This window comes from Torulaspora globosa, chromosome 6 (genome assembly GCF_014133895.1).
Source record: "Torulaspora globosa chromosome 6, complete sequence".
Taxonomy (NCBI): Eukaryota; Fungi; Ascomycota; class Saccharomycetes; order Saccharomycetales; family Saccharomycetaceae; genus Torulaspora; species Torulaspora globosa.
Genome location: NC_050732.1, coordinates 363,384 through 383,435, shown reverse-complemented (window position 1 = coordinate 383,435; position 20,052 = coordinate 363,384). Strand labels below are relative to the sequence as shown.

The 20,052-nt window shown below is 45.0% G+C and overlaps 11 protein-coding genes and 2 non-coding genes across 13 annotated transcripts; 8 read left to right on the top strand and 5 right to left on the bottom strand.

The window, feature by feature from the left end:
* Nucleotides 1-241: 241 nt before the first annotated feature.
* On the top strand, nt 242-2,041 carry UTP18 (Utp18p; the record flags this gene model as incomplete). The annotated part of the gene is made up of 1 exon (XM_037284640.1): nt 242-2,041. The coding sequence occupies one exon, from the start codon at nt 242-244 to the stop codon at nt 2,039-2,041; it is 1,800 nt and encodes a 599-aa protein (XP_037140536.1).
* A 149-nt stretch (nt 2,042-2,190) lies between these two features.
* Nucleotides 2,191-3,846, bottom strand: HG536_0F01860 (uncharacterized protein; the record flags this gene model as incomplete). Its single annotated transcript, XM_037284639.1, has 1 exon — nt 2,191-3,846. The coding sequence occupies one exon, from the start codon at nt 3,844-3,846 to the stop codon at nt 2,191-2,193; it is 1,656 nt and encodes a 551-aa protein (XP_037140535.1).
* Nucleotides 3,847-4,704: 858 nt separating this feature from the next.
* MRPL27 (mitochondrial 54S ribosomal protein mL41) lies at nt 4,705-5,142 on the top strand (the record flags this gene model as incomplete). The annotated part of the gene is made up of 1 exon (XM_037284638.1): nt 4,705-5,142. The coding sequence occupies one exon, from the start codon at nt 4,705-4,707 to the stop codon at nt 5,140-5,142; it is 438 nt and encodes a 145-aa protein (XP_037140534.1).
* A 189-nt stretch (nt 5,143-5,331) lies between these two features.
* Nucleotides 5,332-6,882, bottom strand: SSH1 (Ssh1p; the record flags this gene model as incomplete). The annotated part of the gene is made up of 2 exons (XM_037284637.1): nt 5,332-6,791; nt 6,873-6,882. 2 exons carry the CDS (start codon nt 6,880-6,882, stop codon nt 5,332-5,334), a joined length of 1,470 nt encoding a protein of 489 aa, XP_037140533.1.
* Nucleotides 6,883-7,196: 314 nt separating this feature from the next.
* On the bottom strand, nt 7,197-7,268 carry HG536_0Ftrna3C. The gene has a single exon. It is a non-coding gene; the product is annotated as a tRNA-Cys (tRNA).
* A 721-nt stretch (nt 7,269-7,989) lies between these two features.
* HG536_0F01830 (uncharacterized protein) lies at nt 7,990-10,500 on the top strand (the record flags this gene model as incomplete). Its single annotated transcript, XM_037284636.1, has 1 exon — nt 7,990-10,500. One exon carries the CDS (start codon nt 7,990-7,992, stop codon nt 10,498-10,500), a length of 2,511 nt encoding a protein of 836 aa, XP_037140532.1.
* Nucleotides 10,501-10,565: 65 nt separating this feature from the next.
* On the bottom strand, nt 10,566-12,272 carry ARG2 (acetyl-CoA:L-glutamate N-acetyltransferase; the record flags this gene model as incomplete). Its single annotated transcript, XM_037284635.1, has 1 exon — nt 10,566-12,272. The coding sequence occupies one exon, from the start codon at nt 12,270-12,272 to the stop codon at nt 10,566-10,568; it is 1,707 nt and encodes a 568-aa protein (XP_037140531.1).
* A 182-nt stretch (nt 12,273-12,454) lies between these two features.
* PSF2 (DNA replication protein PSF2) lies at nt 12,455-13,111 on the top strand (the record flags this gene model as incomplete). The annotated part of the gene is made up of 1 exon (XM_037284634.1): nt 12,455-13,111. One exon carries the CDS (start codon nt 12,455-12,457, stop codon nt 13,109-13,111), a length of 657 nt encoding a protein of 218 aa, XP_037140530.1.
* A 282-nt stretch (nt 13,112-13,393) lies between these two features.
* On the top strand, nt 13,394-13,849 carry HAB1 (Hab1p; the record flags this gene model as incomplete). Its single annotated transcript, XM_037284633.1, has 1 exon — nt 13,394-13,849. One exon carries the CDS (start codon nt 13,394-13,396, stop codon nt 13,847-13,849), a length of 456 nt encoding a protein of 151 aa, XP_037140529.1.
* A 247-nt stretch (nt 13,850-14,096) lies between these two features.
* On the top strand, nt 14,097-15,737 carry APE3 (aminopeptidase Y; the record flags this gene model as incomplete). Its single annotated transcript, XM_037284632.1, has 1 exon — nt 14,097-15,737. One exon carries the CDS (start codon nt 14,097-14,099, stop codon nt 15,735-15,737), a length of 1,641 nt encoding a protein of 546 aa, XP_037140528.1.
* An 80-nt stretch (nt 15,738-15,817) lies between these two features.
* On the bottom strand, nt 15,818-17,674 carry JEM1 (Jem1p; the record flags this gene model as incomplete). Its single annotated transcript, XM_037284631.1, has 1 exon — nt 15,818-17,674. The coding sequence occupies one exon, from the start codon at nt 17,672-17,674 to the stop codon at nt 15,818-15,820; it is 1,857 nt and encodes a 618-aa protein (XP_037140527.1).
* A 651-nt stretch (nt 17,675-18,325) lies between these two features.
* On the top strand, nt 18,326-19,588 carry HG536_0F01770 (uncharacterized protein; the record flags this gene model as incomplete). Its single annotated transcript, XM_037284630.1, has 1 exon — nt 18,326-19,588. One exon carries the CDS (start codon nt 18,326-18,328, stop codon nt 19,586-19,588), a length of 1,263 nt encoding a protein of 420 aa, XP_037140526.1.
* A 144-nt stretch (nt 19,589-19,732) lies between these two features.
* On the top strand, nt 19,733-19,860 carry HG536_0Ftrna14L. Its single transcript has 2 exons — nt 19,733-19,771; nt 19,816-19,860. It is a non-coding gene; the product is annotated as a tRNA-Leu (tRNA).
* Nucleotides 19,861-20,052: the final 192 nt, after the last annotated feature.

The window sequence follows — 20,052 nt, the reverse complement described above, 5'->3', positions numbered from 1 at the left end:
TGCACTAACCCACGGTTGTAGCTCTTCTATAAGTCTGTTGATCTTCAATTAGGTCTGCTAGTTATAATTTTTCAACACACCTGTACACCACAGCTGTTTAGGCCAAGGTAGAAAATTTTCAAGCTCATCTCATCTCATCTCGTCTAGATACGAGTAAAACAGCTCTTTGGAGGTTTTTGTAGGGTCCAATTCACTCCTAGATCTCTTATTTTACTCCCGATAAATCATTGACACAGTATTAATGACTACTGCTGTGAAAATCCCACAGCCTGGCGCGATAAATCATGAGATTCCGTCGCCTGATGAGGAGGAACAATTGCTGGCAAAGATTGTGTTTGGTGACACATCGGACTTCCAGGAGAATATCAAGAACTTTGATCTAGAGCTTCTGTTAAATGAACAGGAAGATGAGATCGCGGAGACGTATGCTGACGGCTATCGCTCCGGTTCAGAAGACGATGACGAGGACGTTAATCCAGACTTGAATCGTATTCAAGACGATCAGCTATTTTTCGTAGACGATGGTGAAATGGAAGTGGATGAAGATGTCGTTGTGGATGAAAGTGAGCCGTCTGAGGAAAGCAGTGGTGAATTGATGGGGGATGACGAAGACGCCTGGCAAGATTCCGATGATGAGGGTGTTTCTGTATCCATTGTCACGTCGAACAGAAGTAAGAAATTGAGAAAATCTTACCAAGAGTCACAAATTAGCGGTAGAGATTATATTCGGAGGCTCAGAGCTCAATTTGAAAAAATATATCCCAAACCTAGTTGGGTAGATGATGTATCCGACGAGGAGCAGGCAGACGGTAACGAGTCCGATAAGGAAAATGAGCAGGCGGTTGACGGTGATATGAACGCGCTCTCCAAGATCCTGGGGACTCTTTACGAGTATAAGGATATCTCCCACAGGCTTCTCCCGCCAAAGACACTGGATATCGTACGATTGAAAGATGCCAATGTTGCACATCCGTCACATTCAGCAATACAGTCGCTGTCATTCCACCCTTATAAGCCTTTGCTTCTAACTGGTGGTTATGATCGAACGCTGCGAATTTATCACATTGATGGAAAGACCAACCACTTAGTTACTAGCGTTCACCTGAGAGGCACGCCAGTTCAAACCTGCTGTTTTTATGCTTCGCCACTGGGTGGTTTTAGAGATAAACCTGATGTGCAACGTATTTTCTCTGGGGGCAGGAGACGCTACATGCATTCATGGGATCTATCCAACGCTTTGACGCATTCATCTTCTTTAGGTGCTGTGGCCAAAATCGACAAGCTTTCAAGGATGTATGGTCACGAAGATACCCAAAGATCTTTTGAGAAGTTCAAGGTGGCGCATTTTCACAATTTCAACACTAATCAAACGCACGGAATCATTCTTCTGCAAGGTAATAATGGTTGGATCAATGTATTAAATGGTGAGACTGGGGTATGGATGACCGGTTGCAAAATCAATGGTGTCTTGACAGACTTCTGTATTGATTATAAACCGGTATCAAAGGATAAGTTCCAAACGATTTTGATAGCAGCGAATACTTACTCGGAAATTTGGGAGTTTAATCTAAACGACAGCGGGAAAATCCACCGTAAATGGAAAGATGAAGGTGGCGTAGGAGTTACCAAGATTCAAGTTGGTGGAGGCACGAACTCAGATAACATAGTGACCACAAGAAACGGTGGCGTGAGAGCCAATAGATGGCTTGCCATAGGGAGTGAAAGCGGTTACGTTAATGTCTATGATAGAAAGAGCTTCTCTAATAATCCAAGGCCAGTTGCCGCATTAGACCAGTTAACCACAACAATTTCTTCGCTGACATTTTCTCCAGATGGACAGATATTATGCATGGCATCCAGGGCTATAAAAGATGCGCTACGTTTGGTTCACTTACCCACCTGTAGCGTGTTCTCAAACTGGCCTACCAGCGGCACACCTTTGGGAAAAGTCACAGCTGTCTCATTTTCCCCCCACGGCGAAATGCTAGCTGTCGGTAACGAACAGGGTAAAGTAAGGCTTTGGTCATTGAATCACTATTAAAAGAATATTACATATAGGTAACTGATATGAATGCAGAAAATGCACCCACGAGCATAAAGATACTTTGCGAGCATTCATCAATCAATCGTCATCCTTTTATAACCATTAAATGGAACAATCGAGCATATGCGACTGTTTGGAAGTGTCTATTAAACTTTCTTGAATGTGAAAAACTCAGCTTGCTTGAGCAGCGCTTTCTCAACATTTTCTAATTCCATCAAGGCAATTGAAACTTTACTTTCGAACGGCTTCTTTTGGTAACATTGCAGAACCAAGTTGTGCAAAGCCATTCTGTATTCAAATTCTCTGGCATCGCTGCGGTCGAGATCCGTGTATTTTCTCAAGTCCTTTACAACATGGCGTCGCAAGAATTTTTTGACGTGAGATCTCACTCTGGATGCGTGATGTTTTTGTGTAGATATCATTTTGCCATCCGAACCAACTGTTGTTTCTGCTAAATTATCGTTGATCAAATGGTTGTAATTCTTTCCGAGAACGAAATTTACCAGCTCCAAATATTGGCAACTGGTAACCAAGTATTTTGTTGAATGACCAGGTACTATGAGGACAAAGACGCTAATTTCTATGTCATCCTTCGCCACGGGTCTCACCTCATCCGATAAATAGAAGTTCAAGCACACCTTGTTATCAAACTGCTCTCTGGTGACTCTCCAGATTGTTCGGAAACTGCTCTTTCTAGTTGATATCATTGTATCGAGATGTTTCGCAATTAAGTGGAAATTTGGGAGCACAAGCTCAAGCGCACAATGTTCTTGCTTTTCCAACGAAAGTTCACTCGCAGCATGATCTCTTAAGAAAATTCCCGGAATTCCATTGTTTCTTGCATCCTCCATTACTAGCCTGAAATAATCAAGCTTTTGTTCTAATGTCACTGTTGAATCCCTCTTTAAACATTTGATCCTTTTCTCCTTTCGAGGTCGACCAGTGGACGGTTTTGACGTATGAACTTGAACTTGCTCTGGTAAGTGTCGTGAGAACCTATTGTTGGGAAGTGATTGATGACGACGCTCCACAATCTCTCTTGATGCGTTGTCATAAAATGCTTCTGAGTTTGGTCCAGCAGAATTCAACGATGGCATGACATTATTCATCGATTGCAGATCTTCACAATGGAATAAATAATTAAGATCCATGCTGTTGCTAGAAATGAAGCTTTGCACTGGAGCTGGATGATAATACCACTTCGGCTTTCCAACCTTGAAGTTTGGCTTATTACAGTATAAATTATCATTATTATTCTTTTGTGTCGCCGGTTCCTGCCAAATTTCGCCAAAAAAGCTGTCGTCGTCAGCGCGCTGTGCGTCCATTTCTAAGGCGCCAGTGCTGGAGACAGAGAACGGCGTGTTTGTTTGATTTGTTTGAAGAAAATCAAAATCGACAACCGTTTGAGCTGTTCTTTGCGGGGGCGTGTCAAAGCTGAGCTTTCTTCCCCTTGTAGAAGTTGGCGGTGATGAGAAGTTCTCGAAATCGCTCGTCAATATTCCTTCATCGTCCAGCGTTGTACCCGCGGTCGCCGTATAGTGACAGCCTCTGTCTTGATTTGGACAAAGATCAGCCTGTTGGCCGAGCTCCCTGATAATTGGAGAATCATCAGCGATATCTAAGAGATCGATGACATCGGAAGAAGGCCCTGGTGAATCAAAAATTGAATGCATAACAGTGTCCTTGTCTTCGAGATGCAAAAATGTTTCTAACTCTTTGAGACCGTCTACCTCAGCCGTTAAGGTTGGATCATCGCTCACCTGCCTCTCTAATAGTGCCTGCTGAGTCCCTTGTGGGCGCATAGCCTGGCCCGGTTATTTTTCTTATATTATATTAGAACTCACAAGTCTTCTTGACCAAAAATAAAGTTTTTGTTATATGCAAAGCAGTTTAACTCTTGTCAGAGAAATGAATACGCCTAGATTAAAATCAAGGGCTCTCTTGCTTTAATATATCGATTAAGATATCTTTATTCTTCCTTTAATACGAATTTTTACTCAGCGACAGTGCTGTAAATCGAGACGTCTGTCACATAATAGATCTTTTTCTCGCTTTAGTTTTAGAGAAATTGTGACGCAGAAACAATCAAACAATCACTTTGAAAATATCGAGAGAAATGATGCCTTATAACACTTCAAGTCTTTTTATAGCCGAAGATTTCTCCGATCAAAAGATTCTATTTTAGAGCTAAAGTCGATCATCGACGACCCTCGCTTCTGCACATCCAGCTACGTGTAATACTACTGAGAATAGGGCAATTTGTTCCCCCCCCCTTATGGAACTATTGGGATTCCAGTCATGATGATATCTGTTGACCACCGCTCTAGCAAAGTAGTGGCAGGAGTGGTAGGAAGATGATTATTGTATCCTACCAAGAGCAATATTCAACCTGCATTTTGCCCTGTTATTCTTTATCAGAGGGAGCAAACTGTCAACTGGTGATATATTCTAGCCAAAAGATGCTGTCAAGGAATCATATTCTGACACTTGAGCAAACCTGTCGCTCCATTCGATTCCGCTGGGGGACACTTTAATACGATCACTTCACACGTAGACTATCTTTGTAGCCGTTATGAAAGTATTAAACCAGTAGACTTGAATCGATAATTGATGGCAGTCAGTAGCATACCATCTGCTAACGGTTACATTCCTTTTACGAGATGAGGATCACTGCTGTCAATTATTTTAGAGAGTCACCAATAACTCTGCTGACGAGACCGTGGAAGAAGTTTAGAGATGGAACTCTGTTTTATGGTGCTTCAAAATCTGGTACCAAACGCACAGCTCTGACAACGAAGCAAGGAAATAAGACAATGTATAAGGGTACTCGATCGTCAGGTATCGGTAGACATACCAGATATGGTGGTTATACGATTCAATGGCGTAAAGTGCGTACATTTGTCACTCCTAAGAACTATAATATCGACTTGAAGCCTTTGGTGAGCCATAATGTGCCTGAGCTTAAGCATCAATTCAAAGGTTTCAGTAAGGGTAGTCTCGATTCGAAGCTTTATTTCACTAAGTTGAGAGAGTATATTCAAAATGGAAGGCTGCAGAGCGATGCATCTGATCCAAAGTGCTATACTGAGAGAGGTTGAGAACTATCTTCAAGCGTGTATATAAGTAGCTGTACAGTTCAGTAAGACCAGTCGAGGTTATTGGTTTCAGGGAGGACAAAGCAGCCTGACATTGGGCGCAAAGCGGCCTTGAACTATTTACTTAGCTTGAATGCACTGAACTAGATTACAAAAATGAGTCAAAGTCATTTAATGTCTGATGCCAATAGCTTAAAAGCGACCGGGAGCGCCAAGCACTTGCGCCAAAGCACTCTGGCCACCACTTTGCTGGTAGTCCAGAGAGATCAATTCAAGTAAAGAGAATCCAGTAGCCACACCCACTACCATACCAGCAGCCTTGCCCTTTAAGCCTAAGAATTCACCCACAATGGTGACTAGAGCTAGCAGCGTTGCACCTGTAGTAGAAGCGACTGGAACAACCTTCTCTAATTCCTTGGCAACACTTTGTTCTCTGCGACCAGTCAATGTGATGCCCTGCTCCTTGAACTGGGCAGCGATATCGCGGGCTGAAGTTCCGGACATTGCTTGCCATTGATCGGCAAACCAGATACCAGTGAAGAGCATGAAGCCGCTGTATACAGCGAAAGTCAAAGGCTGCTGGAATAAACCACTGAAAAATGATCTTGGTGGAGTCAAAAGTGACAGTGGGAAGCTTGGAACGTACAGTAGATTGTTAACGGTCTCATAGTGTCCCAACACCTTGCAGATGATGCTGGTTGGATCGTTCCTGGCAACCAACTGGATCAAGACGAAGGCAAGCAAATGGATGATTGTGAGCAGAACGTACGAGAAGGTAACCGATAGGCCACCGATGTGCAACAAGCGAATCGGATAAACATTGTTCATACCACGAGCCTTAGTGGATCTGATTGGAAGCTCCAGCCTGAAACTTTGTAAGTAGCAAACTGTGGCACCAATACCAAGTACGATCAACGTCATACTCAGGTTAGGCAGGTAGTCTCTGTTGAATGCCGAGACCAGACCACCAAGGAAGGTTTTGTGCTTCGATCTCATGCCTTGGAGCAAATTGATAACCGAACCTTGAGCCTCCTTGTGACCGTCGGCGTCAACGGTAACTTGCGAAACACCAAAAGTGTCCGCGATAAGGTTAGTTGCGATGACAATGGTGTTGATAGTCATCGTACCTGAAGCAAATCCGAAACCCTTGTCTACAATTTCAGATACCAGAATAGCAAAGAAGCCAGCACCGACTAACTGCAAGTTAAGAAGCCCAATTTGAACGATGCTTAGGTTCTCACCATAGTACCCCGAGAAGATAAATATGTTAGCCAACACAAAATACTGCAAAAGAGCAAAGAGCTTGGTCAAACTCTGGAATAATTCACGATCCTGCTGCAACTTGAAATTGACTGAAATAAACTTCATACCAGCAAGCAATTGTAAGATCAGACCACTGGAGATGATGGGGAACAGACCAAATTCCATAAGGGTTCTTGGCTCAGCGCCAAAAACGCCACGTAGGAAATAAAGAGGGTCTTGAACTCGCACCTCGTCCTTAGAAATGGCCGCCAATGGGAACTGGCCGAACAGATAGATCAAACCTGAACAGATTGTGTAAACAATTTTATCATCAAAAGGAACCTTCTCGTAAGAAATTTCTATTTCTGGTAAGATAGGAAGGAATGGTTTAGCAATATCCACTAATCGATCTATTTTTCAAATAGTGAAAGGTAATATAGTCGTTAGTAGACGAAGAGATAGGGTTATAGTAAGCTTCAAAAAGCACTTACAGCCTGCCATGATGTCCCAATTCCGCGATGAAAAGCAGGGAATGGTAATCAATCAATTGTCGACCATTAAGTTCCTTGGAACCACCTCACTTATCGCTTGTCTGTGTTAACTCGTCGAACTCACTGCGCCTAAGGTGTAAATTTGTCAAATCACCATATACGTCTCAATTTTTTCAAGATTAAACTGTCAATTAGTGCCAAAGGTTAGGCCAATCTGGCTATTGAGCAGCCTAAAGGCCCGTTTGTATCTGTTTTTGAGTTCTAGTCCTGCCAGGAGGCTCCCTCTTGGCCAGTTCTATTTGCTGGAGATAAAAAAAATTAAATAGCTCGCACTCAGGTTCGAACTAAGGACCAACAGATTTGCAATCTGCTGCGCTACCACTGCGCCATACGAGCTCCGAAAGTTGACAAAGAAAACAAAAAATACTCCTAATACGGCATTTGCAAAATTGATACTCCTACATAATTATATAGTATTCGCATCTTGGATTCGGTTTACGCAACCATACGCTCAATACGCTTAAGTGGGATGTATGCAAACTGTTGAGCTGCTCGCATTAGCGGTTCCAAGCTTTAGAATTCTAATGTTACGACAACTGCTTTGTTAATCGCATTCCCAGACAGATATTGGCCTAGAAGTAATGATTGAAGCTTCAGAATCGGTTGAACCAAAGAATAAACACAGATCGAGAGTTCTTTCACTGACTCGCAAAATATGCTTGAGGATACGACCCATTTGAGCTCAATCAGTTCAATGGTCTGGAAACCTTGAAACCCAGATTTTGTTGCTAGCGACAGGGTCAACTGCTGAGCTTCTTTGTTCTGATCCTCTGCAGTCCAACACGCGAATCAAGGTGGCTCCGTATAGCGCATGTAACATTAGTTATTCCCAGCAACATTGCCCGTCAAACCACAAAGGTCATTCGGCAATAGGACCCGCATTGACAGCATAAGTATGATGGCTTGGCATTAAGTGTGTTTTGTGGGATTTTTATGCCACTGGATCAAGGTTAAAGGGAAGCCGAAGTTCATCAAAGTTCTTCCCTATTGCAATTGAACTCTTCCTGAAAGAGGCTGAGAACACATAAGTAGATTATTCATTGCTTATACTGTGCTGATGACGATAGGTGAACGAAGACCATCTTTACTGTTTGACAACTATGAAGAGGTTCATCAGAAGTCTGCTAACAGCGCCTTGAAAGAGGTCATCGAAAAGAATAGGCTGAAGATCCCGTATAAACCGGAGGAGCTGTCAATTGATGACCTAGATATGATGCCTCTGTCGACGAGCTTTGATAAGCAAATGTTGTTGGGCTCTCCGATGTATCTCGATCCAGAAGAGCAAGAAGAGAAGCATAGCATGGTAATGGAAGATTACGCCAAACATGGGAGTCACTCGAGCCAGCCAATACCGAGCGATTGCTCCACTTTATATTTGAGTGATGCCATTGATGGAAAAGAGTCGTTTGAAGCTCTCACAGAGATAAGAGTCAAGTACATATTGGCTTCCACGCAGGATTCTGTGTCAAATATCAAGTATGACCTTGATAAGATGTTTCTATATCCAAAACCCTTGCCTAAGTTTTGGAAGTTTGATAAGGACAAGCGACTTAACGAAAATCAACCGGATAGCTCCGATGATGAGCAAGTTGGTGGCCCAGTTAAGCCGGGATACTATTTCCCGTCTCCCACAGAAGATCAGTACATGAGGCAGGAAGAACTTGGAGTTCCCAAGCGGCTGGGTAGAGTGCATTACACCGGAGAACTCTTCGAACTGGATCATTTCAAGGAAAAGTTTGAAGCCCATAAGCGAAAGTATCGTCGTCGAGTGACTGCACTTGATTATAGTAACCTTCCAACGTTTCAGGAGTTCAGGGACGATTTTCTAACATTGGCTGAAATTGCACGGTGCTCACCGTTATCTGAGATCGCCCAGAAACGAATTAAGTATCTGGTGAATAAGTTTGATCTTTTCCAACATTTGAACTGCAAGGCAGAAATTTTAGAAAACAAAAGAGTTCCTCTACGAGACTTTTACAATTCGAGAAAGGTTGACCGAGACTATTTACTGAGCGGTTGTGCGACGCAGCGTCAACTGAGTGAGTTTATCTGGGAGAAACTAAACGTGGAGCCTCACCGCGTGGTGCATAAGACTTACAGAGGTGAGAAGCTGACGCTCTCTCAAGTTTTCGAATATGGTTCGGGGCCTGGAGATCCTATGGCCATCGGGCTCAAGGTTATAGACGATGAGTTTTTGAAATGGTATAGAAACGTTTACCTGATAACTTCACATTTGATTCCTTCGGCTGATGCTGAAAAGGTGTTAACCGGTAAGGAGTTACGTTTCTATTTACTGGCCAAGATCTTCTTGGAATTTGACAACTATTTAGATGGAGAGTATTTGGCTGAAATCTTTATCCTTTATTGTGTTCACACTTTGGAGAAATCTAAGTATCAGCTTGCTCAAATATCCGTCGATTTTCAGTTTTATCATCCTAATGAGGGTTCCTGGTGGGAAAAATTCTCAAGATGGATTATCAAGTGGAAGTTAGTTTCTCATAATATTCGTTGGAACGTTCGGTTGTCGAGGGTCTTTACCAAACTTTTCCATCTAGAGAGGGTCGGGAACTTCCAAGACTACCTCGATTTGATCTTTGATCCACTATTTGAAAATGAGAAAGGTAACAACATTGGGCTAGATTTCTTTCTGATGAATGTTGGCTGCCTTGACTTGGTGGTTAGTTCCACGGATGACTATCTATGGCAAGATTTTGCGGACATCAACGCAGTGCCTCGAGATTGGTCAGCTAAAGGTGATAATCCCCCGATCAGTTACTACATGTACTATATTTTTGCCCAATTGGCCAGATTGAACTCTATGCGGTACAAAAAAAATCTAAGCACTATTTGCCTTAGAAACGATTGCTCCACTTTACTGAATCGAACATCTCAAGCAGGATCTGACCTAAATTTTACTGATCAATTCGAATCTCTGATTTGCAACTTCATGCTATGTGACGCTGGACTCTTGCAGGCCGAGGCGATCTGTGACAGTACCCCGCTCATAACTTATCTGTTCTATCTATGTCAGATCCCAGTCATCGCTTCGCCTCTTTCTTCAGTATCCAGTGTAGCTTCTCAAACCTCACAAGAAGAAGTCTTCACCCTTCTTGGAGATACGCATAAGAAAGCTACGAGGGATATCACAAAGGAAGAGCAATCGACCTACACTACGAACCCATTCATGAATATGTTCAAAATGGGTATGAAGGTCTCGTTATCCTCTAAATCGGTTCTATTCAACAGTTCATACACGATGGAGCCGATGATTGAAGAGTATAGTGTCGCAGCAAGCATATATTTGCTGAATGCTGCAGATCTCTGCGAGCTGTCCCGGACAAGTGTGCTATGCAGCAGCTATGAAGGCTTTTACAAGGCTCATTGGATTGGTGTCGGTGTTAGGAGGAGGACACCATTTCAGGTAGACAACGTGGGATACGTAAACAAATGGTATGACAGAGAAGTTGATACGTCCGCTAGACACAATGTTCCAAATATACGGCGAAACTACAGAAGGGAGACTTGGAATCAGGAATGGGCCTTCATAAGGGAGCAATTAGGTCAGTAGTTGACCGCTGTTGTTAAACAGAATAAATATGGATATGCAAGAAGTTTTAAAGCGACTGCCAATGTTTACTTAGCCCAGCTAGGACTGATGTCACGAATGTACGTCGCATACTCTATCAGCCTGTCTTTATTTTGGAAAGGATCCTCATTTGCGCCAGGATCTCCGTGATAGAACAGTTTAAATTGACTTTTCTTTCTATTGCCATTGGACAGATCGATGGAGAGATCAAGAACGCCTACGCTCCTTTGAAAGTACCACTTGTTGACTATATTATCGCTCCTGCTTCTCCACAGTAGTTCCTTAGGGAAGTATTTGAACATCAAATTGAATATAATATCCGATATCCCAAGCGAGCCTTTCAAATGTGGCAAGACGGCAAATTTGTCTAGATACACAAAAGAATTGTCTGGTGGTCCCTCATTTGTCAAAATAGCAATTCCCTCGTAATCACCGATCACAATTATAGATGCTATTCGGCCATTGATACGGTTCAAATAATGTTCCAGGTCTAGTGAGCGACCAAAGCTCTGGTCCAATATTTGTTTAAGCTTGGTAACATTCACTTTCAATCCCTCATCGCAGTGTTGGTCGGCAGGTTCGCTCTTTTTGTAGAATTTATTCGGCAGGCCTACGCTGTTGAACTGTGTCAGAGTATCATAAGAGAACGTTTTGATATGAACACCCTTCTTGAACACCGTCGTGACAAGTACAGCATCTTCCTGATTCTTTTCCCTGGGGGTAGCGTCGTCACCCTCCTGTGATTCATTTGAAATTTCGTACCAGCAATGGCCATCGTCGCTGTAGCTGGGATTGTTTTTGAACCGTGGTAATGATGATGAAATCAGCGATCTGTCGGTGAGCAAGTTATAGAGCAGCGGGTTCTTCCGATCCGAAGTCAACGAAGCTGCTCCAATGGTGGTAATCAGTCCCGTAGACTTATTAGAGAGCCTTGAAAGCACCACGTTCATAAGTTTCAAGTCTTCGAGATGCTCTTCGTATTGGTTTTGCAAAGAGTTCAACTCGTCTTCCTTCAAATGCAGCGCAAGTCTATCCAGCAGACCCTCCGAATCCGGTTCTCTTTTAGAGACCGCCGCCACCTTTTCTTCGAGGTTGGCAGCCAGTTGCTCATACTCCTGCGATAGGTTTATGAATACGTGAGCGTTGTTCCGCCTTTCATCAGACGGGATCCCGCCGACGGTATTCAGAATAAAGAACTTATCGATGTAGGGGGATCCGCCCTTGGGCAGCATATTTTTCACAAATTCTACCACATTATCCGTACATTTCACGGTCGCAGTCGACTCCTCGATCACATTCGGTTGTATGATCGGAATCAGATTCAAAGCGTCGCTATCGAAGACCCGCGTCTGCGAAGACAACAGCGACGTGTACGAGCCATCAGGCGCCTTGAACAACGCACTCTGAAGATGAATTGGACGCAAACGGGAGTTGGTCAGTAGAGTATCCAAAGTCTCGGCATCCCAGCTCACGTGTCTTGAAGGTGGAATGATAAAGATGGGTCGCAACCCGAGCATCCGCAGCTTCTTCACAGCTCCAGAGAGTCTTGACAGCACGCTAGGCTCTGCGCTCTTCAAATGGCGGATCAGCACCAAACAATGGTTGATTTTCGGCGAATCGCTGGCATATTTCTTCAAATAATCCTTCGCCTCCCGTTTCGTCGCCGTAGAGTTCAATACCGACAGTATAAGTTTCTTGGCAGCGGCATTGGGCTGATCATATCGGAACCCGCCTCCCAGGATCTGCCTCCACATGGCTCCTGGCCGCCTTTCAGCTCACCTCTTCTTTAGCCAGCTACTGTCTCTTTTCCCCAGCATAACTGAACCTACTGCGCGTGGGAGAATGCAAACTTTTCATATACACTTTGAAGAGGGCAAAAGAGAACCAGAATGCCTCGATGAAGAGTCTTTCGCGAGCGAGAGCAGTCTAGATTCGCATGTCGCTCCCAGATCATCTCCAGTCCACCTTTTCTCCGGAGGAAATCCAGTTTATTGTCGAGAATGAGCCGATAAAGATCTTCCCCCGGATCACCACACGGCAGCCGGCGCGTTCGGGCGCAAAGGGCGGCTCTCCGCCCATTAGATGTACTCTTATTACGACCGACGATGCGAGCATCAACCAGCTGGTTGCGACGCGGTCTTCCGAGGTCGCGTTGTGGCTTGCGCTGCTGCTGAAGCAGCAGAACAAATGCAGCATCATTGCGCCGCAATGGCTGACCCTGCAGGCGCTAGACCGCAGCATCCAGTTTGAAAAGACACATCCCGACCGGTTCAGCGCGATGCCGTGGAACTGGCTGGTGCTCGCGCAGTTGCTCTTCAAGCGCGCTCCAGACGATTTCCACGACCCGGTGCACGATCTGCGGAGCAAGGTGCAAGATCTGCGCGAGATCCGGCAACTCAAGGTGCTCAAGGGTCTGCGGCACCTCAACGAGTCGCATTTACAGCTCGACAACCTGTCGCTGCTCGAGGTCAATGAGCTCAGACCGTTTGTTCTCGACACCATGGACAGGTTGCGCGAGATACACTCGGCAGCCAACCAGGACACCATCCAGCCCGCGCCGGCAGACCAGCACGGCTATCCCGAGCCTCTATAACGCCCGTCATACCGAGCTCATCGCCAACCGTTGGACTGGAGGTCATTTGCAACGACGGCTTCTGCGAGTTTTGGCCCCCGTGGTTATCGCACAAAGGGTAAACATATAAAAAGGCAAGTGCTATTGTGTTGTCGAGCGTGTCTGTTGCGGTCAAGTTGCTAGTGAGACCTGCAATCGGCAGTGGAGGGGTCGATCGAGAGCTATCCATCGCTATACTGGAGCGATCGACGTCGCAATTAGGATATTCAGAGAAGCAACGGCTGTGAACAAGAGTGAGTTGAGATGTCATTTTTCATGAGACTGTTCTCCAGGAGGCAACGCCAGAGCCGTGAGGCACACGGCAACGCCGGCAGCAGGGTACACACCCACGAGGAGGGCGAGTTTGTGCATGTGAGTCTGTCGGCGCCGGCCAAGTCGAAGAGACCGGAAGCCGAGGAGGAAGATGCGGACGTATCGAGCTGGGAGATGGCGCAGGTGCTGGGACGCCGGCCGGCGGCCGTGGTGGGCCGTAGACCCGCCACGATGTCGTCGCTGGACGCTCATAAAAAGCAGGCAAAGCGCAGAGATCTGACTGGCAGGAAGTCCGCGAACGTTTCTCGCCCGGGTGAGAGAGCAGTCGAGGAGCTGCACTGCATGGAGGACTCGGCAGAGCTCGACATGTTCGACGATAAGAGGAACCGCATCATCAAGAGATCGCATCGCAGAAAGATGAACTTCCCGGACAAGTACAAGTTCTAGCCGGTTCTAGGGGAAGGTGGAGTCATGGTGTGTAGGTCTGTACTGCTGTATAGTCTATAAAAGAATACGTGATATTATTCGATGTCAAAGATTTGCGACGCTGACACTTCGTTTAGCGCTGAGCATTGGTCGGGTAACCCTGTTTTCAGGGGATATTGCCTGGACTTATATAAGCAGGGTCCAATGCGCTACGGAGGACACTTCAAGTGGAAGTTATAAAGTTAAGAGTAGCTGCCAGTTCACCAGGATGAAGTTCTCGCTCGCCAACGTGGCCACCGCGGCTGTGCTGCTGACCAAGGTGGGTTCAGCGTTCGTTTTACCAGAGTTTTTTCAAGAGGCTTTTGTGCCAATTAGAGGCGATGAGCAAGCCTTTTGGGAGTTTTTATGGGGAGAAGATGAGTTGGAGGACTTAGACCCTGAGTTGATCGAGCCCGAAGGGTTCCCCAAGCCGCACATTCCTTACTTTCTGAAACCAATGGTTGAAAGTGAGAAGTTGCAGGAGAAGATCACGGTTGAAGACTTAAATGCGACCGCTCTCGACATCTTGAAAATCGCCAACGCTTCTACAAAGCATTATGGGCATCCTACTCGGGTTATTGGTTCTCCCGGTCATTGGAAGACTATTCGCTACATTTTGAAGCAATTTGACGATATGAAGGATTACTACGAAGTTTCTGTGCAGGCGTTCCATGCTTTGGCGGGCAAGATTGAGTCTTTCAACCTTTCAGACGCCAAGACGGGTGAAACTTTCCCCAACACCACCGCATTTTCGCTTTCTCCACCTGCAGAGCCATTCGTTGGTGAACTGGTTCAAATTCCTAATCTTGGCTGTGACGCCTCTGACTTTGAATCTGTTACTCCAGAGCCACCATTTGAGAAGCAAAAGAAGAAAATTGCTCTCATTGAAAGAGGACTATGTCCTTTTGGCAACAAGTCTGAACTGGCTGGTCAGTTCGGCTACAGCGCCGTTGTCATCTTCGATAATGATCCCAAGGCAGAAGGCGGTTTACATGGTACTCTAAATTCAATTTCCAAGCATAGCGTCTCGACGATTGGTGTTACTCACGAGACGGGTAAAAAACTGATCGAGCGTATCTTGCTGAACAAGCACTACTTCCTGGAATTTGCCATGGATTCCTATGTGAAGAAGATCAAGACTAAGAACATTATTGCAGACACTAAGCACGGTGACGAAGACAACATAGTCGCTTTGGGTGCTCATTCAGATTCTGTAGAAGAGGGGCCTGGTCTGAATGACGACGGTTCCGGGACCATTTCTCTCTTGAACGTCGCCAAACAGTTGACTCATTTCAAGATTAACAACAAAGTCCGTTTCGCATGGTGGTCCGCTGAGGAAGAGGGTTTGTTGGGTTCAACTTACTACGCTAACAATTTGACTAAAGAGGAAAACCTGAAGATCAGGGTTTTCATGGACTATGATATGATGGCATCTCCAAACTATGAATACGAAGTTTACGATGCTAACAATAAAGATGATCCAAAGGGTTCAGAAGAATTGAAGAACTTGTACATCGATTACTATAAATCCAAAAATCTAACTTACACTTTGGTCCCATTTGACGGAAGATCTGACTACGTCGGATTTATTGAAAATGGTATCCCAGCGGGCGGTATTGCTACTGGTGCTGAGAAGAAGAATGTCAACAACGGTAAAGTGTTGGATAAGTGCTACCACAGTCTCTGTGATGATATTAGCAATCTAGCCTGGGATGCCTTCTTGGTCAACACTCAGTTGATCGCTCATTCCGTTGCGACGTATGCAAATTCTTTCGAAGGATTCCCTGAAAGGGATAATGCAACCGTCAAGACTGAGGTTGTGGGCGGTGAGCCTAGATTCAAGTACAGAGCAGACTACTTGATCGTCTGATAGAGACCTAAGGCGGACGCTTTACTGCCCAACTTTAAAAGCAGTTCACATTCTATACTTTCGTTACTTTTGTTTTATATTCAACCAAAATTAAATTTAAAATTGGGCTTGAAGTTCATCGCAAAATTGCTGCCAAATTTTGAAGTGCCACCTCTGGGACTGCCTTGTCTAAACATGTGTTGATTCGTTGATCCGCTTCTGAAAGTACTTCTCGCTTGATCGTATTCTCTTCGCTTCTGATCATCATAAAGTGTCTCGTAAGCTTCGTTAATCTGTGACATTTTCTCGTGGACTTTGTTCTCTTCCTCCTCAGACAGCTGTCCTTGCTTGTCTGGGTGGTATTTCTTCGTGAAGTCTAGGTAAGCTTTTCGAATTTGTTTCGAACTTGCACTCTCCGGTATCCCCAATATCTTATAATAATCTCGATCAGTTCGAGGACCATTAGGCGGCACAGTATGCTCTTGGCGCTGATGTTGCTGTTGTTGATTGTAGAACCATTGCTGTTGCTGCTGTTGGCGTTGACGCTGGTGCTGTCCTTGACGTTGCTGCTGTTTCTGTCTCCTGATTCTTATCATACTACTGAGCTTATGATACAGGCTCTGAATTAATCTTTTGGAAGACTTGCTTAAGCCTTGATGCTGGAAAAAGTGATAGAGCTTGTCTTCGACTACACTAGAGACGCCTTTTCGCGAATCAAGGATAAATTGGATCATATAGATGGCCAAATGTGGATAGGATTGCCACGTTTCTGTCAGGATGCGCTCGAGATCCAGACCATCTTTCTTGGCGGATTTGTGCAACTGTTCTATTGTTTCCTTTGGAAGAATTTCCTTCATAGCTAGCTTGCAAAACGGTTGAGCTGAAACCCTGTCGGTAGCGCTTTCCGAGGCAGCTTGACAAAGAGCCATGTCAATAAACTTCGTAAAATCGGTCGCATTAGGTCTCCCTGTGACAATGCCACGCGGCAGCAATTGCTCGATTGCATTTGCAACTTCCGCCAAAATCAGTTCATAGTTGTTCTTGTAACGTCGTGCAACTCGTATCCACGGTGTTTGGTCTTTAAGGTAGAAGGACACCAGCTTATGCCAATCGAAAGCGTTGTTTCCGAACCCGTAGACATCCGGATCCAGTACCTCCGATCGAGATGGATTGATCTTACTGAGTTTGTTGTTGAGAAGAGCCAATCTTCTGCAGGGCTCGTAATCCATATCTAGAGCGAGGCATTTCCTGAGATGGGTTGGCTCGGTGTTCAATATGAAAGCTTGAATAATTGCCAATGAGTGGTAGATATGCAGTCTCTTGTCTAATGTAAATCTGGAACCATGAGTCTCGAGCAAGCGTTCATAATTTCTTATGATTTCATGGCCAATTAAAACGTCTAAGCTTCCAGCCAACCTGTGAAACAGTGTCTCCAAAAGGAGCGACCTGGTTTTGAGACAAGAAGGAGATATTTCCAACAACTTATGTAGATCCCCATCGATCAGTGAGTGATCATGGCTAGCTGCCCATCTAGACCGCGCTGAACGCTCGAGATCCATAAAAGCGCGACGAGTGTCATCGGAGCTATCGATTCTATCCCACATTCCAAACTCCACATACAACTTTCTTAGCCTGCTCCTGGCCAGATCGCTGAACGAATCGTCGCCGTCCACAGCGTGCTCGAACGATTCAATGGCGTTCAGCCCTTGGTTAAGAGAAAGCTGGATGATTCCCGAACGGTAGTACAGTCGGCGGAGTAATACGCCTTTCTGGATATCCTCACCATCTTGATCAGTCGTACATCTATCCAATTGAGCTATGATTTTCTGGTACTGATTCAGAGACGTGGCATCATATTTGAGTGTCCCTGACAGCGATTCCAACCGCTTCAAATCGCAGCTTTCACCTAAAGCCACCGATGCCAGCAAGCAGAAACCGAAGTAAAGCACATACAGCATTATTAGAGCAGCATCAATGGGCCATTTCAAAAGATCAACAAAGTTAGCATCCCAACTGCTTCATACTAGCGTTAAACATGATCAAACCCTACAGCGCGACCAACAACGTAACCACCATCATAACGAAACAGCATCAATTTCAATCGCCAAAGCCCACATTGGTCCTCCAGACACACATCGGAAGTATAGACAACCAGGCCTCAGACGTGATAGCCCACTGGCAGCTCTAAAATGCAGATGCGCGGCGCTACCAAACAAGAATCGTCCGACGACGCCGGTTTTTACCGGACAACTTTTATGTGTCCGATATTTCCATGGTTCGGACACTTCCAGAAAATTAGGGCTGGGCGCTAGGAAATTAGGGCTTGTAGCTGAGCCACAGAAAAAAAAAGGAAATCTGAATCTTCTTATCTAATTCGGCATAGCGAAGGCAAAAAAATAATACTCAGGTGAAGCAATGAGACAGGCTTGGCAGGAAGGAAACCATATATATAATTCAAATAGTTTCTATCAATCTTTCTCGCTCTAAAAACCCACGACATCTTGAAAAACTGCTAGTAACTGCGTTTCATTTCTGCTACTAATAGACTCTTTTTTTTTTATCTTTACCAATCAACTTCAGGAGATTGTAACAGATTGTAATATTGTTTCATGAGTGAGGTTACTGAAACTTTTTCATTCAATCATTTGGCCTATCTGGTCTTTGAATCAGTCTTACAAGTTGTTATTATCGCGGTAGTGGGTTTCTGGAGTGCGTACGCCGGCCTACTTCCGAAAAGTGCTCAGAAGGTGATTTCAGCGATTAATGTTGATCTGTTTACGCCATGTCTGATCTTCAGCAAGCTTGCGAGGTCGTTGTCGATGGCCAAGATACTGGAGATCTCGGTCATCCCGCTTTTCTTTGCGGTGAGCACCGGTGTGTCGTACCTCTCGGGTAAAATAATGGCTAGGTTTCTGCAGCTGGATACAGACGAAACGAATTTTGTGGTGGCCAACTCGATTTTTGGTAACAGTAACTCGCTGCCGGTTTCATTGACGCTTTCTTTGGCTTATACGCTGCCTGGGTTGACCTGGGACCAGATCCCCAACGACAGCAGGGACAATGTGGCGTCGAGAGGTATCCTGTACCTGTTGATATTTCAACAGATTGGACAGATGCTGAGGTGGAGTTGGGGCTACAACGTTTTGCTGCGCTGGTCTGGTGAGAATCCTGAAAACATGCCACCATCGCAACTGGCCGCGCATATGGAGAGTGGCAGATTTGGCGAAGACGAGGCCGAATCGACTATGGTCTCGGAAATTGACACTAGTCTCGTTAGCTCCAACTCTTTCTGGTCCAAAACGTGGTCTAAAACTGTCTATTTGATCAATGGGTTTAGAAGTTACTTGAATCCGCCTCTTTATGCCATGATCGTCTCCGTGATAGTGGCCTCCATTCCACCTGTGCAGCATGAATTCTTCCAAAAGGATGGGTTTGTCAACAATACTTTCTCCGAGGCTGTCGCCCAGCTGGGTTCCGTGTCGATTCCTTTGATCATCATTGTCCTCGGCTCCAACCTGTTCCCTTCAGACGATACGTTCAGAAAGACGCACAAGCATAAAAAGTTAGTCATTGGGTCCATTGTTGGTCGTATGATTTTGCCATCCTGTTTTCTGCTCCCGATCATCGCTGTGGCAGTCAAGTACATTAACGTTAGCATCTTGGATGACCCTATCTTCCTTGTTGTTGGGTTCCTACTTACGGTTTCGCCTCCAGCAATTCAGTTGACTCAAATTACTCAAATCAATGAGTTTTTCGAAGCTGAAATGGCAAGCATTTTGTTCTGGGGTTATGCCGTGTTGAGTTTACCCGTTAGTATCGTTGTGGTCTCTGCGGCGATCTACGTGTTACAATGGGCCAACATCAGCCATTAATATCGATTCCATAGAAATTACATTCGTCTATTTTAACTGATAGATTAGCAGATTACTATTGCATCCATCATGGTTATAGTGATGGCGTGATTTTCACTTCTTTTTTATATCGGATATTCTGCAATCACTTTCACAAATTAGTATGGTTGTTTGGCCGAGCGGTCTAAGGCGCCTGATTCAAGAGTCGGTTCGATTCTTGTGCGCAGCAAAACTGCGCACCTCGGAATTCTCAGGTATCGTAAGATGCAAGAGTTCGAATCTCTTAGCAACCATTTTTTTACTACAAGAGCAGTAGTGATCGACCTTGGTCCACTTTTGGAGCCTCATACTGGAGAGCGGCGCTACCATTCAACGTCATACGCAAATTAATCGAAAAGCACTTAATTTACAGTTTTCGATAAGTTACTGCGGTCTCGAGCTCGTACGAAACGTCCAGGCTGTGCCAGGGTAGAGGGCAATCGTTC